The 14280-nt window shown below is 35.5% G+C and overlaps 1 protein-coding gene across 1 annotated transcript in view; it reads right to left on the minus strand.

Moving 5' to 3' along the window:
* Positions 1 to 14059, minus strand: part of Uba2 (Ubiquitin-like activating enzyme 2) — a 33867-nt gene extending 19808 nt beyond the window's left edge. The window contains exons 1-7 of the mRNA XM_080152878.1: positions 13683 to 14059; positions 13019 to 13145; positions 12542 to 12676; positions 11792 to 11870; positions 8035 to 8187; positions 7578 to 7658; positions 5904 to 6061 (exon numbers count right to left, since the gene is read on the minus strand). Coding sequence (XP_080009004.1) covers positions 5904 to 6061; positions 7578 to 7658; positions 8035 to 8187; positions 11792 to 11870; positions 12542 to 12676; positions 13019 to 13145; positions 13683 to 13803 — 854 coding nt within the window. The 5' untranslated portion in view covers positions 13804 to 14059. The remainder of the gene's footprint in view (positions 1 to 5903; positions 6062 to 7577; positions 7659 to 8034; positions 8188 to 11791; positions 11871 to 12541; positions 12677 to 13018; positions 13146 to 13682) is intronic.
* Positions 14060 to 14280: the final 221 nt, after the last annotated feature.

Here is a 14280-nt window from a genome sequence, read left to right on the forward strand (position 1 = left end):
AACCCGTCTCAGCAGGACGGGAGTAGTAACTGCAGATCCAGAAAACAAGTGCTCAACATGGTTCCTTGTCTTTGGCAAGTCACCATATGAAGGGATGTCATTTTAGGCGGGCGGTTTTAGGCCGCCCTATATAAGGTCCTTTTGGGCAGTTTTAGGCATCCCCCTTTTGGGGGAGGAGAAAAAGGGGAGGGGGTGAAAAAAAGAGTGGGGGGCGGGCCTATTTTTTGGGTGATATTCACTATTATATAAATTAGTAAGCTTTTTTGTATCTAGAGAAGGATTTCACAAATTGCTGAACTGATATGGTTTTTTTTTCAGTGAAGGATCTTGCTAACCGCCAAACCGATATGGTTCTCCTTTACAGTTGAGCTTTTATAGGTTCTGAGATGGTTTTAGGCTATTTTATTAAAAAAAATAAGTTTTGGTATGATTTATGGCTATTTTGCTGCCTACTCATAATATTAAAGAAAATTTTCGAGGAGTAAAACTTAATATAAAATATAAATACTTGTCCAGGGATGGGGCGGGCGTATTTTATAGATTAGTAAGCTTTTTTTGTATCTAAAAAAGGATTCTGCTAACCATTGAACTGATATGGTTCTCCTTTCTAGTGGAGCTTTTATAGGTCCTTAGATGGTTTTAGGCTATTTATAAACATTTGCCCAAAAAGGGTGCCCAAAACCCTTTTGGGCAATTGGACTGCCCAATATCAAATAAAGTGCCCAATATGACAACCCTGACCATATGGGCTACAGTTGAGCAAGAGCGGAGGTTAAGGTGTCTACGGAGAGCTCTTTGCATGTTGAAGAGATAAATCGACACATATGGTAGTCTAAAGTCACTCTAGAGGGTACTTAGGGCGTCCTGAAGACACTGGTAGTCAATCTGAAAGGTGCTGCCAGCCTAGTGCTAAATCCAAGTCTTGACTTTGGCAAGCCACAAGTCAGACTACAGTTGAGAAATAGACCTCTAGTCTTTTGTATAGTGTCTGTTAGGCATCTGACTATCATCTCCTAGCTTGGTAAAGTCATATCTCAAATCAAAAAAAATTGATCAGGCCAAAGGCATTCAATTTTAGTTTTGGGTCCATTGAGATGATTTATGATGATTTTTAGAACAAAATAATTTTTGATGAAAATCAATGATTTTTTCATTTTTTTTTGCCAAAAATGGCCATTATGGAGGGTTTTTGTAAAAGTGCTGTAAAACGTTTTAAAGTTGAGATAATGACTTCAAATTTGATACAGATACTCTTGGGCATTTGTCTGAGCACCTCCTAGCTCAGACACAGCTCAGCTTGGGAAGTCTCTAGTCCAACTTTCAAGGGGAGGGTGCCCCCCCCCCCCCCCAAAGTCGGAGACTAAAAATCTCAAAATCTGGGTTTTGGGTCAAAATTTTGACATCGCAATTTTTTTTATCTAATATGAACCAGCATAGTTCCCTGACACCAAAAACACTTGAGAAGTGGTTTTGGTTGCCTAGAACTGATTTTATGGGCAAAAATATTCAAAAAAGAACTCAAATTTCAAAAATTTCTCGGTTCTCGTCTTGGGGGTCACTAACCCCCCTAAGGAGTCAAAAATTGTCCAAAAATCTTTTTAAAAAGTTGTTTAGCTTGCCATGCTGAGCATTTAGAGTACTTAAAAGTTACCATTTGAACCCATAGTCTAATGTCACTCTAAACTGCCCTTAGGGTACCCTGAAAGTGGTAGGCTGATTTCAGCTTAGAGTCCTTGGTTTGACTACAGTTGTCTGAGAGGGCACTTTACTTCGACGTGATATGATCTATGATGCCTTGAGATACCACATTAAAGTTTGGATAAGCTGAGTCTACTATAGGCAGCCTAGTAGACTCCCAAAGACAAGGTACTGGAGCGAGCATACTAGTAGTCACATTGACTACAAAATGGTGTTCAAGTGGCAAGGGTTGACAAAACGGGTCTAGCTCAGGCTACAGATGACATACAGAGATCGTTTTGGTGTCTACGGAGAGCTTATAGAATTCTACTAGCACACAAGAATGTCCACACCAAGTTTGGTGTTGATATCTCAACCCTACCTCTGCTGGTAGAGCTTAAGGACGAGGTACTGGAGCAAGTACGGTATAGTGGTTGTGTATACAGGGGAAAAGGTAGGGAGCGAAAAAAGTGCTACCAAGGGTTGACAAAACAGGTCTAGCTCAGGCCACAGATGAGATACAGAAATTCTTTTGGTGTCTATGAATTCGTTATGAGATTCTACTAGTAGTTACCATTTGAACATATAGTCTAAAGTCACTCTTAGTACTCGTATGGGTGCCCCAAAGTCAGGCAACCTTAACTGGTAGAAGGAGTGGACCCAGCTTAAACTTGCTTTAATAAAAGATGCTCTAAATGCCGTTAAGAATTATCTCAACCCTACCTCCGCTGGTAGAGCACTGAAGACGAGGAATCGGAGCGAGTACTGTATAGGGGTTGCGTATATGGGGGATAGGGTTGGGAGTGAGAAAAGCGCTACCGAGGGTTGACAAAACAGGTCAAGCTCAGGCCACAGATGAGATACAGAAATTATTTTGATGTCTATGGATACCATTTAAACCCATAGTCTAAAGTCACTCAAGACACAGAGAGAAAAGACAGAGCTTGTAAGACAAAAGACAGAGGTTGTATTATAAGCTGTGTCTTTTCTCTTGCAAGTTTTGTTTTTCTAATACAAGCTCTGTCTTTAGTGGATTCTGGCCTCACAAAAGACACGACTTGTGAGAGAAAAGACAGAGGTTGTATTACTAGCTGTGTCTTTTCTCTTGCAAGTTTTGTCTTTTCTATTACAAGCTCTGTCTTTTGTGGATTCTGGCCTCACACGACTTGCAAGAGAAAAGGCTTGTTATAGAAAAGACACAGCTTGTAAGAGAAAAGACAGAACTTGCAAAAACAGGTTCATTTGTGGTCCTGTCTTTTCTTACAATATCTGTCTTTTCTCTTGCAAGTTGTGTATTTTGAGAGGCCAAAATCCTCAAAAGAAAGAGCTTGTAATAGAAAAGACACAAAAAGATTGTATTACAAGCTGTGGCTTTTCTCTTGCAAGTTTTGTCTTTTCTATTACAAGCTCTGTCTATTGTGGATTCTGGCCTCACAAAAGACATGAACCTGTTTTTGCAAGTTCTGTCTTTTCTCTTACAAGCTGTGTCTTTTCTATTACAAGCTCTGTCTTGTACTGACATTGAAAAGACACAGCTTGTATGTGAAAAGACAGAACTTGCAAAAACAGGTCCTGTCTTTTCTTACAAGCTGTGTCTTTTATCTTGCAAGTTTTGTCTTTTGAGAAGCCAAAATCTACAAAAGACAGAGCTTGTAAGAGAAAATGACACAACTTGCAATCACTAAAGACAGAGGTTGTATTACAAGCTGTGTCTTTCTTTTGCAAGTTTTGTCTTTTGAGAGGCCAAAATCCGCATAAGACTGAGCTTGTAAGAGAAAAGACAACTTGCAATCACAAAAGACAGAGGTTGTATTACAAGCTCTTGCAAGTTTTGTCTTTTCTATTACAAGCTCTGTCTTTTGTGAATTTTGGCCTTTTAAAAGACAAAACTTGCATAGAAAAGACACAGCTTGTAAGAGAAAAGACAGAACTTGTAAAAACAGGTTCATTTGCAGTCCTGTCTTTTCTTACAAGCTCTGTCTTTTCTCTTGCAAGTTGTGTCTTTTGTAAGGCCAGAATCCACAAAAGACAGAGCTTGTAAGAGAAAAGACACAGCATGTAAAAGACACTACTTGCAAAAGACAGAGCTTCCTAGGGGTAGTGGAACTACACCCCCATTATACAATCATAAACAGGGTTATCTAAGTTGAGTGTTGAGTTGTAATCAAATAATCTTATTAAGTTATTTTTCTTAATGATAACCCATTGTATAATAATGAAATGGTCCATGATTAAGAACAGCTTGACTTAATAAGAGCATTTGAATACAACATCTACCTATGACCTTTTTTTTATACGCGAAAAAAATTACCCTTATATACGCGGAAAAAAATGAAGATCAAGGTCTTCATGAAGATCTTATTATTTTGGTGCCACTGAAGATTTTGAAAAGTAATGCAGGTATGGTTACCGGTCTTTAGGCTGTCCTAAGGGCACCGGTTTGTCATTTTAGACCATAAGTTCAAACGGTAACTGCCTTTTATTTGCCTTGCCATTTCTAAAAAGATATAGAACGCCTTTCTGGCCCATCTGTGGTCTGAGATCTGAAAAATTTGTCCAACCAAGAATCCCTTTGTACTCTAAAGTCATGTATCGAGAACTGAAAAACATCGAAGTTTCAACCTAGTTTTTAAGACAATAACTCTAAAATTGGCCACAGATGAGCTAGAAAAATGATCTTTAGCATTTTAGTAATGGCATTGGATTGTACTAGGAGGTACCATTTGAACATATTTTCTGAAACGACATGAAAGGTGGCATTAAAGTCGAGAACTGAAAATATTTTAAGATTCTTGGATTTTGGTAATTATTGGGTTAGTATATTTGCCATAGAATCAGTTCTAGGTGTCCAAATCACTTCCAAAGGTGTTTTTGTTGTCAGGGTAATATGCTTGGTCAGATATTTTACCTAAGACCAATAAAACTGACCCTCTGATGACTTGACTTGGCAATATGGTATGACCTCCCTGTAAGAGGAAGCGTTTTACAGCAATTCTTACAAAAAAACCCGAAAATGGCAAATTATTGCATATTTTCATCAAACAAGGATGACAACAACCATAAAAGCGAAGCTCCAAACTGGTAGGACAAACGAACATGAACACTTATTGAGTGTCAGAATTGAATAAGCAGAATACAAATGTATAAGTTGAAAAAATAGTACATTGTTTCAAAACTGCTTAAATACAGGATACTGTTTAAGGACATACTTAAATTTTTAGAACTTGATTATAGACATTTTTTTACTTATATAATTGTACCTTGTTGTAATAGGAATCAGTATTCCAAAAATCAGATGAAAAGGATATTTACATCATATAAAAATGGATATACGGAAATTTTGGTAGCATTTGATTTATAGAGTTGCTACGCTTCCTAAATCATACTTTACTGTTATATGAATCATTATGCCTAATTAACTGTCTTGGAAAGATGGACAGTCGGACCGACCCTAATTTTTGCAAGACTTTTGCCCTTCTGGTGTAAGCTGGGTGAGAAATAGACTTTCAGCCCTTAAAGTTTTCTCTTTGTTATGATAATAGCTCTCTATAGACATATTAACAACAAAGATTTGTCTACTGTCTTTAGCTCTCTAGGCAGACCTGGCTAAGTCAAAAATTGGATTTTGAAGGCGAAGATGAAACATTGAAATTGTTTTGGTTACCCATCTTCAGGGTACGAATTTTAGACTAGGCATCCTTTAATGTTATCTCCTACTCACAATAAGACCTTTCTCAAACACCATTCTAGCCGAACTCTAGCGGGATAAGAGCACCTGTGCCAGCAGGCAGGTTGAAAGATGGACTTTTCGAGCTCCATGGTTTCAATTATTCAATGGAGCCTTGGTAACACTTTTTTCAGATCTCAGATCACAGAAGGGACAGAAAGACGCTCTTTAGTTTTTTAGAAATGGCAAGAAGAATGAAAGGCAGTTGCCATTTGAACTTATAGTCTAAAATTACTTTAAGTTGCCTTTAGGGCAGCCCAAAGACGGGTAACCAAGAACCTCGATGTTTTAGATAATTCGCGTATTGGTAAAAAAAATGCAATATCACCTTCTACCACTAAGAATGCTTCTAGAAAGCTAAATTTGCATATATAAGCTTATATTTATGCATAGAACAGGTATTTGAACCGCGACCTTTGATTTTCTTCATTGGGTTACATTATGAAATTACCTAACTGGGGGAATCATAAATATTTCTGCACTGAAAAGGTAAACTCACCAGTCGAGTGGGGTGGGGGGACGTCTTTTGGCCCACAATTTGTCCATGGAGAGAAGGTATTTGATGTCGTCGTTGAACAACTTTTGGAATAGTTTTTGTGTAGAGTAGTCGCACTCCTGGGCCCATTGCTTTGTGCTCTTGCGGTCAACATTACCAGCCTACAAAGTAAAGATTTCTATTATAGTCACCGCGCCTTAGGCAAGCACTTCTACTGTACTATAAAATTTGAGTCACTACAAATCATTTTGCATCTAAAGAGTCACTTTACACCAAATAATCACAGTACGTTAAAGAACATATTTTTCCTAATCCTATTGTAACTTCTGAACATTTGAAATGTTTAGGATCAGCTGTTATATCAGCTGTACAGAGTACAGCCAGTAATAGTTTATAACATGGTTGCCAATTTGGAAACTTTTTCCCCTTGAAAAATAATATTCATTAAAATTTAGGAAATACATTTTTTTGTATTGCATAGCTTCTAAAGAACAAATTAAAACTTTAAATATGGTTGTGAAAATCTGCATTTGAACATAAGATATCTAGCTATACTACGTGCGGTAGTGGTTAGTACCGTCTTACCCGTAATTTGTGCCTTCCTTCTTAGGTCAAAGCAATGGATTGGTTTCTACTATAGGTTTACTTATCTCAGTTATGCTTGGGTCCAACTAGGACATTGTTTTTACTCATTGAGCCTTAAAGTTTTTCAAAATTGTCTAATTTATTAACAAGCAAAATTTTTTTGGGGGGATTACCAGTTTTCGGCGGCAACAGCAGTTTTGCAGCCATTTCTTCACAATTTCATATTGTATGATATTAGAGCTACTGCCATTTCAAATTTTAGCATTCTACTCCTGTATTACAGTCTTAAAACACATACCTTAACGAAGAATATAATGACCCCATTTATATAAAAAGTAACAGACAGTTGGTTCTAGTGATCAGAATGAAAAGAAATTGCTAGAGTATGTTTAAAAATGTATTTTCTTTTAAATACTTTCTAAAAAATGAGTGTAAAAGCTCTATTTTAAAAATTATCAGACTTTAAAATTATTAAACTTTAGTCGTCATTTTTGAGAAATTTTATTTATAAACCAGTTAATTTAAGAATTAATATAGATAAATAAACTAGTTTTCTTTATCTTAAGCTATAATTTAACTTCAAAAATTGTTTTATTACATGTAAAAAATAACTATAAACTTTGGGGAAATATATCGACAAAATGTGGCGACCCTGAAATCTATTGGTTAAATTTGTGACAGAGCAGAAATCCAATTAGTTTTGATTTACCGCGCCGTGTAGTGGTGTAAAAAGTGTTTTTCTACAAGTCTTATATCTATAATACAAGGTAGAATGATGTCTGTCCGTCCGTCCATCTGAAGATCTCGATAACCACTGAACCGATTGGATTCTACTCTTCTGGGAAAATACCTACTCTTCCAGGGTTGTGCAAAACCCGGTTTTTTTAAAAGCCCCGGGGTCGTGCTTCTTTTGGGATTTTTGCTTCTTTAAAAAAAAAAAAAACCATAACCCCTTGGGTTTTTTAGGTGGGTTAGAGGGCAAAAAACCCGGGTGGGTTTTGGGGTAGGTTTTTTCTCTGCCAACCCTGGTCTGTCTACCAATCAATTTACTTTGACTAGTCCGTCCCTATGTGTCTGATTCAATCTATTTACCTGGTTTGCCTCCTTGTTAGCAGCAGCCTCACCAGCAGTATCTCCAGCGGCCTCTGGGTCCTCTGTGTCAGGTGATACATCCTATAAAATAAAGATTACAAATATTACAAAACGCACCTTAGTTTCTTTTATAAAAAAAACACTACATATAAAAGACTGATAGAACGATATGCTTTAATGGATTTCAATTCTAATTAAAGTATATTATGTGTTATCCATTTCTATAAAATTGTAACAAATACAGGACACAAAACCTTATCGACAAAGGAATCAACATTCAAAGTACTATTTTAACATATGTTTGTTTATAGTGTATAAAATTAATATGTTGAAAAATCTTATAACAGTTGCTACGCTTTTCCTAATAAAATTTTTTTCGATCAGAGCTATCTATCTGTTACATACGTATGGAACACAAAGAAATGTAGAAAAGCTTCGCTTTTGAAAAATAACCCACCTGATCAGGATCGCTCTCACCAAACAGCTGATTGAACAGATGCTTGGCCCAGACAATACAATGGATAGGTTCACTGGGGGTGTTACGGATGGTGCAGCCAGGGAAGGTTTTCTGGTGGGGCTTGGGCTGGCACTCGTAGCACTCTGTGGCTCCCTATATGTATAAAATACGTTAGAGTTAGAAAAAATGGAGGAATAAGACGATTGAGAAAAACTTGATGTGTACATTAACAAAATTACGAGTTTAAAATTAATGATTAAAAAGATTAAACACTGCAAGTTTCAAGCAACTCCTTTCCCACAAAATAGTTATAAAACCTTCTCAGGAAAAGCTATATTGTAAAGGAGAACCAGATCGGTTAATCGGTTAGCGAGAACCTACGTTACACACACATACAGACTGGCCAGCCAATTTTGAAAATAAAAAACGTACATAACGTACACAAAAAAAATACGTTACGTACATACGTACAAAAACGTACATTCCTAATAAAAATAAGAAATAATTTCCTAGTTACCTATTATCAATACATTTAAGTCTACTAGCAGCTACCTGTAAAGGAGAACCATAGCGAACTGACAGACACAAGATATACTATTACTCTATTCAAAAGAACTAGCGTAGGAGGAGGTAGTTTTTTTTTCTAAAGTCAATTTCTCTTGGGAGGGTGGATGGTGATACTCTTCCCCAAAATAGTTATAAAACTTCCAAAAACCTATGAGAAGCTATACTGTTAAGGAGAACCATATCGGTTCCGTGGTTAGCGAGATTCTTTGGTTCAAACAAACAGACATTCTGTTATTATGTACAAAGTATATCCTATTATAAGGACCAGCGACTATGCCCTTAGAGGCCTCTAGAGGAACTTGATTAGGGGGGGGGGGAGAGTTGAATTCAAAAACCCATTTTTTTATTTAAAAATAAAAAGTAAAAAACAAGGATGACAACATCCTTAAGTAGCGAAGCTCAAAAGTTATGGATGGAAATCTGGGAACTATATAGTAGTGTCCTAAAAAATAAGCATTTAACTTATTTAAATAAATCACAAAACCTTTTAAAAATAGGTATATATTAACGTGAAAATCTAGGAATAAATTCAGCCCCCCAACCAATAAGCAAATCTCAATGAAATTTAGTGGAAGTTTTAAGAATGAAAACTAATACAATCCCTGAAAATTACAACCGTCTATCAGGAATATGAGTTGTGAAAATCACAAAAACCTATACATCTAGGAATCGAACTAGCACTGCAACAAATAGACAAACCTTAAAGAAACTTTTTGAAAATATGTAGAATGTGTATTTATTTATTCCCTGAAAATTTCAGCCGTCTATCTTGAATAGAAGTCGAGAAAACCATGAAAATAGAAAATCTAGGAATAGATCTAGCACCCAACCAAAAGGCAAATCTCAATGAAAATATGTAGAATGTGAACTTATTCAATCAACAAGGATGACAACATCCATAAGTAGCGAAGCACAAAAAATTGTGGATGGGAATACGTAAAAGTAGATTTAAAGTGTATTTATTAAAATTAAGAATAGATTTATTGGAGAAATTAAACACAAAACCTTGTTTTATTTTGTATGATGAAGACGGTTAAAATAAATTACATACTAGATGCACATAACAATGGCAACAAATTTTTAAAACTGTTAATGCAAAAAAGTTTTAAAATTGGACCAAAAATACCAAAGATATCAAACATATCAAAATAGCCAAAACCTGCTAAAAGGCAGTTTGGCCGCATTGTTTCTTTTTTAAAACGCCAGAAATTTAATTTTAATATCTTTAACTGAAAAATTTTTGAAAATTGGACCATTACCAAAGATCTGGGTAAAAATGTGAAAAATAAAAAAATAGCCAAAAACCTGCAAAAAGGCAGTCTGACTGTCATTGTTTTTTTTTATAACAACAGGAAATTTAATTTTAGTATCTTTAACTAAAAAAATTTCGAAAATCGGACCATAAACACCAAAGATATGGGGAAAATGTGAAAAATATAAAAATAGCCAAAAACCTGCAAAAAGGCAGTCTGACCGTCATTGTTGTTTTCTTCAAAAGACGGGAAATTTAATTTGGATATCTTTAACTGAAAAAATTTTGAAAATCGGACCATAAACACCAAAGATATGGGCAAAAATTGGAAAATATAAAAAATAGCCTAAAACCTGCTAAAAAGCAGTCTAACCGCCATTGATGTTTTATAGTTAATTGTGCTCCTTAATGATGGGAATGTTGTCAAAAAATTTCAGATCCCTATCTTTTATAGAAGCTGAGAAAATCACGTTTCCCCCAATTCATTAATTACGGACGGACGGACAGACGGACGGACGGACAGACGGACTACCATTTTGAATACAGGTTCTTGAAGGGATATGGAAGGACAGAGAAAATAGCCTACAACCTCACAAAGATCATGTCGGTTCAGCAGTTAGCGAGATTCTTTGTTACAGAAAAAAAGGATTTATAGGATAAACATATAATAGGATATAGGGTTATTTTGTCTATTGCTAAAGATCTCAGAAAATACTAGTCTTTAATACAAAGTAAATCAATGCCTGTCTTTCTAAAGCTTAAGATCTTGGTAACCGCTGAACAGATTAAGTTCTAAATTCTAATCTTCAGGGAATATATCTACTAGTCCTGTGGTAGTTTTAGGCTATTTTCTTAGAGTGTGGAAAACCCCCCCCCCAAAAAAAAAAATCAACCACCCCTCAATTTATTTTTGTAAACTAATGCAAATCAGCGGGGTGGGGGAACCCCCACCGCACCCTGGGGCGAAGCCTAAATGAAAAAAATAATCACAATCTTTTTTTATATTTTTTTTTGACAAATTTCCAACAAACGATTCTATAAAAGAGGGATACGAAGCCTCTAATCCTAGTAGAAAGTAAAAAGCTTTAAGTGTCCCTCCCCCAAAGAAAATAGCAAAAACCATCACAGGACTATTAGGTATGGTATATTCCATGAAGAGTAGAGCACAATAGGTTCAGTGGTTACTGAGATATTAAGCTTCTGATATACAGACGGACAAGCAGACGGACAGACATCATTCTACTTTGCATTATAGATAATATACTATTTTTGTAATACTTTTTGTACAAATACAAATAAATATACAAATACTTTTATACCTACTTATATTTGATTCTTATTCTTTAAAAACTGAAGATACCAAAAAATAAGACTTCTTTATCCTACACTGTGCACCATATGATATCTCGGAAAATTTACCCAAGTATATAAAGAATTTGAAAAAAATTATCGTAAAATCTATTAAAGGGGTAGTAGCATGAAATGCATTTAAACTTGAATTTAGTCAACTGCATATCTCTTTCTGTTCAATAGTTTCAACTAAATCTATAGAACATATATTTCAAATCCATAAATTTAAACTGTAAGTTCTAATAACATATATGCATAATTTACATACATATTTTTGTTCTATGAAAATTGAAGATATTATTGAATTTATTTAAATAATACACCTATTGTTTTTACAAAAATTTTCGTACAAAACATACAAATTACTTTTCTGCTAATATTTGATTCTTATTACTTTTTAAAAAAACGTAAAACGTACAAAAATACAAATTTCAAAATACGTTACGTACACATATCAAAATAACGTCCAGAACGTACACAGATTCGATGCGTAACGTACAAAACGTACACTCTGGCCAGTCTGCACATATCCTGTTACTTATAAATAAGGATTCTTTAAAAATGTTATTTATGAATGTTTAAGTGTACCTTTCTGATTACAGTTACTTGTCCCAGGTAGCCAGCAGTACCTGACTCTACCAGCGGAATATTAGCTGCCAGGCACATTCTATTATAATATAATATTAATATTTCTGATGATAGTAACTTGTCCCAGGTAGCCAGCAGTACCTGACTCTACCAGAGGAATATTAGCTGCCAGGCACATCCTAATATTACATTTAAGATATTTAAAGATTGATTGTCTCTAAGCCCCAAGAGGCGGAGCCACTAGTTTATTTAAATATCATAGACAGCTTTCCGTGGATAGAGGTAAAATAAAAAATATAAATAATGATTCGAGTTTTGTTAGCAACTAGGGACCAAAGGACTGGGCAAACAAAACTGGTGTAAAATTTTATTTTTTTATTCACAGAAAATTTTCTGTAATGCAATTCATGATTTTATAACCCAGAATCGGTTCTAATCTAATCGGATGTTAATCGGTTATGAAGGCATACTAGAAAACGGAGGGGGCGGTTGTGACACTTTTTGAAGCAAAAACTACAGGAATTCAACTTGAAAAAAGAGTTACAACACTGAAATTTGGAATGACAGTCTCATTAAAGAGGTACAATGTGGAACTGGGAAGAAAATTTGGTGAAACAGCCGCTACCGCCGTTTCCCGCCAAAAAAGCGGCGGTTTATATTTTAAAATCAAATGAAAAACGGTTAAAAATGCTAATTTTTTAAAGATCTTGTTTCCATAATGAAAAAAGGATATACAGAAGATAGATATACCTGTTAACGTGGCTACGGGCAGCACGATTATCCAGAGCATTGAGACACAGGTTGAACTGTTTATAGAAGTTGATACCGTACTCCTCCTTCATGATGGAGTCGTGGTACGCCTTAATCTTTGCGTCAGGAGCAAATCTAATTTAAATAAAAACCATTATTAGCATTTTTAATTGCATGCTATTATACCAAAAAATAAGCTATCTAGAATAAAGTATGACAATATCAATAAGTAGCGATGCAAAACTAATGTTCAATTTCATTTTGTGACAATAAAAGTTTATTCAAGAGATTGCTGCATGCAACGTAACTACTTCATATAACGATGTAAATTATATTTTTAAGATGTATAATTAAAACAAAATCAAAAATACTAAGAAAATTGGCTAAGATAAGCTAAACGTTTAGGAAACCGTCATTTTCAGGTACTTATTTGATGCTCAAGAGAATATTCACAAAAAATTAGTGGTGTTGGTGTACCTGAGGGCCGACTCTTTGGCGACGGCTGACTTGCTCTTGCCGACATGCTGCTTCTGGAACAGGAACTGGCGGTTCAGGTTGGATACGTCGATGGTGTCCAGGTCAATTATCTCTATATCCTTAAACCCTGAAAAAATCTTATTAAAACCAAAAGTGGCAAAACTTTTTTTAACCGGTAAGTATAACAGGCTTTGCAAAAACAGTTTTCAGTAAATGTCAAGGAGCTGGCACTTAAATTAGGCATGACAATTCCACATTGTACCTCATTTCAGTGATCTAACTCTTTTTTAGTTGTGTTCCTTTGAGTTTCAGGTGTGGTTTCAAAAAGTGTCTACCCTCCTCTTTTAAACAACTTTTTTTATATTCTCTGTATAACTGATAATGACGGGAAAGACGGATAAAGTCAATGTTAAAGAAAGACTTCACAAAAAAAACTTTATACGTTTTTTTATAAATGGTAAGGACGGGGACTTTTTGACTTGAAGAGGTAAAAAGAGAGGTCTTTAAAAGTTTAACTTTAAAATGGTTAATCTAATGTATTTTTAAAAATTTTATGGGTAAATTGAGGGGTTGAACAGTTTGAGGGAGGTGAACACCCCTTTACCCCTACCTTGGACGTCTACGAGTATTCGAATTACAAACAAAAAGCACATGAAGACCTTACCTGTGAGGACAATATTCTTGAGGAGCTCACACCCGATACCTCCGGCTCCGACCATCAGAATCTTGCTGTCGGAGATGCTCTTCGTCAAGCTGTCATGGAATACTCCAGACACGTGCGCCATTTTTAATTATGCTCAACAAATAGTCTGGAAAATAATTATAAAAATATGAATAACAAGGTTGTACAAAAATATTTTCACATTCAAGGATAATAGGGATAAGACTTTGAATTGTAGGTAATTTCCGCTGGATTAGAACCGGTTCTGAACCATATTGATTAGTTAAAAAATCATGAACCATAATGTAAAAATTTTTCCTCTTTCGTTGGAATAGCCCAATAGCCCATTAGGGTCACAAAACTGCAATTAAACATATTATCTATAATACAAAGTAGAACGATGTCTGTCCGTCTGTCTGTCCGTCTGAAGCTTAAGATCTCGGTAACCGCTGAACCGAATGAGCTATACTCTTCAGGGAATATACCTACTGGTCCTGTGGTGGTTTTAAGATATTTTCTTGGGGGGTGGGACACCCCCAACCCCCCCAAAAACAAAAAAATCCCCCCCCCCCATTTTTTTTTTTGCAGGAGATTTCCTTGG

This window comes from Acartia tonsa, chromosome 3, assembly GCF_053477335.1.
Source record: "Acartia tonsa isolate MP-2025a chromosome 3, ASM5347733v1, whole genome shotgun sequence".
Taxonomy (NCBI): Eukaryota; Metazoa; Arthropoda; class Copepoda; order Calanoida; family Acartiidae; genus Acartia; species Acartia tonsa.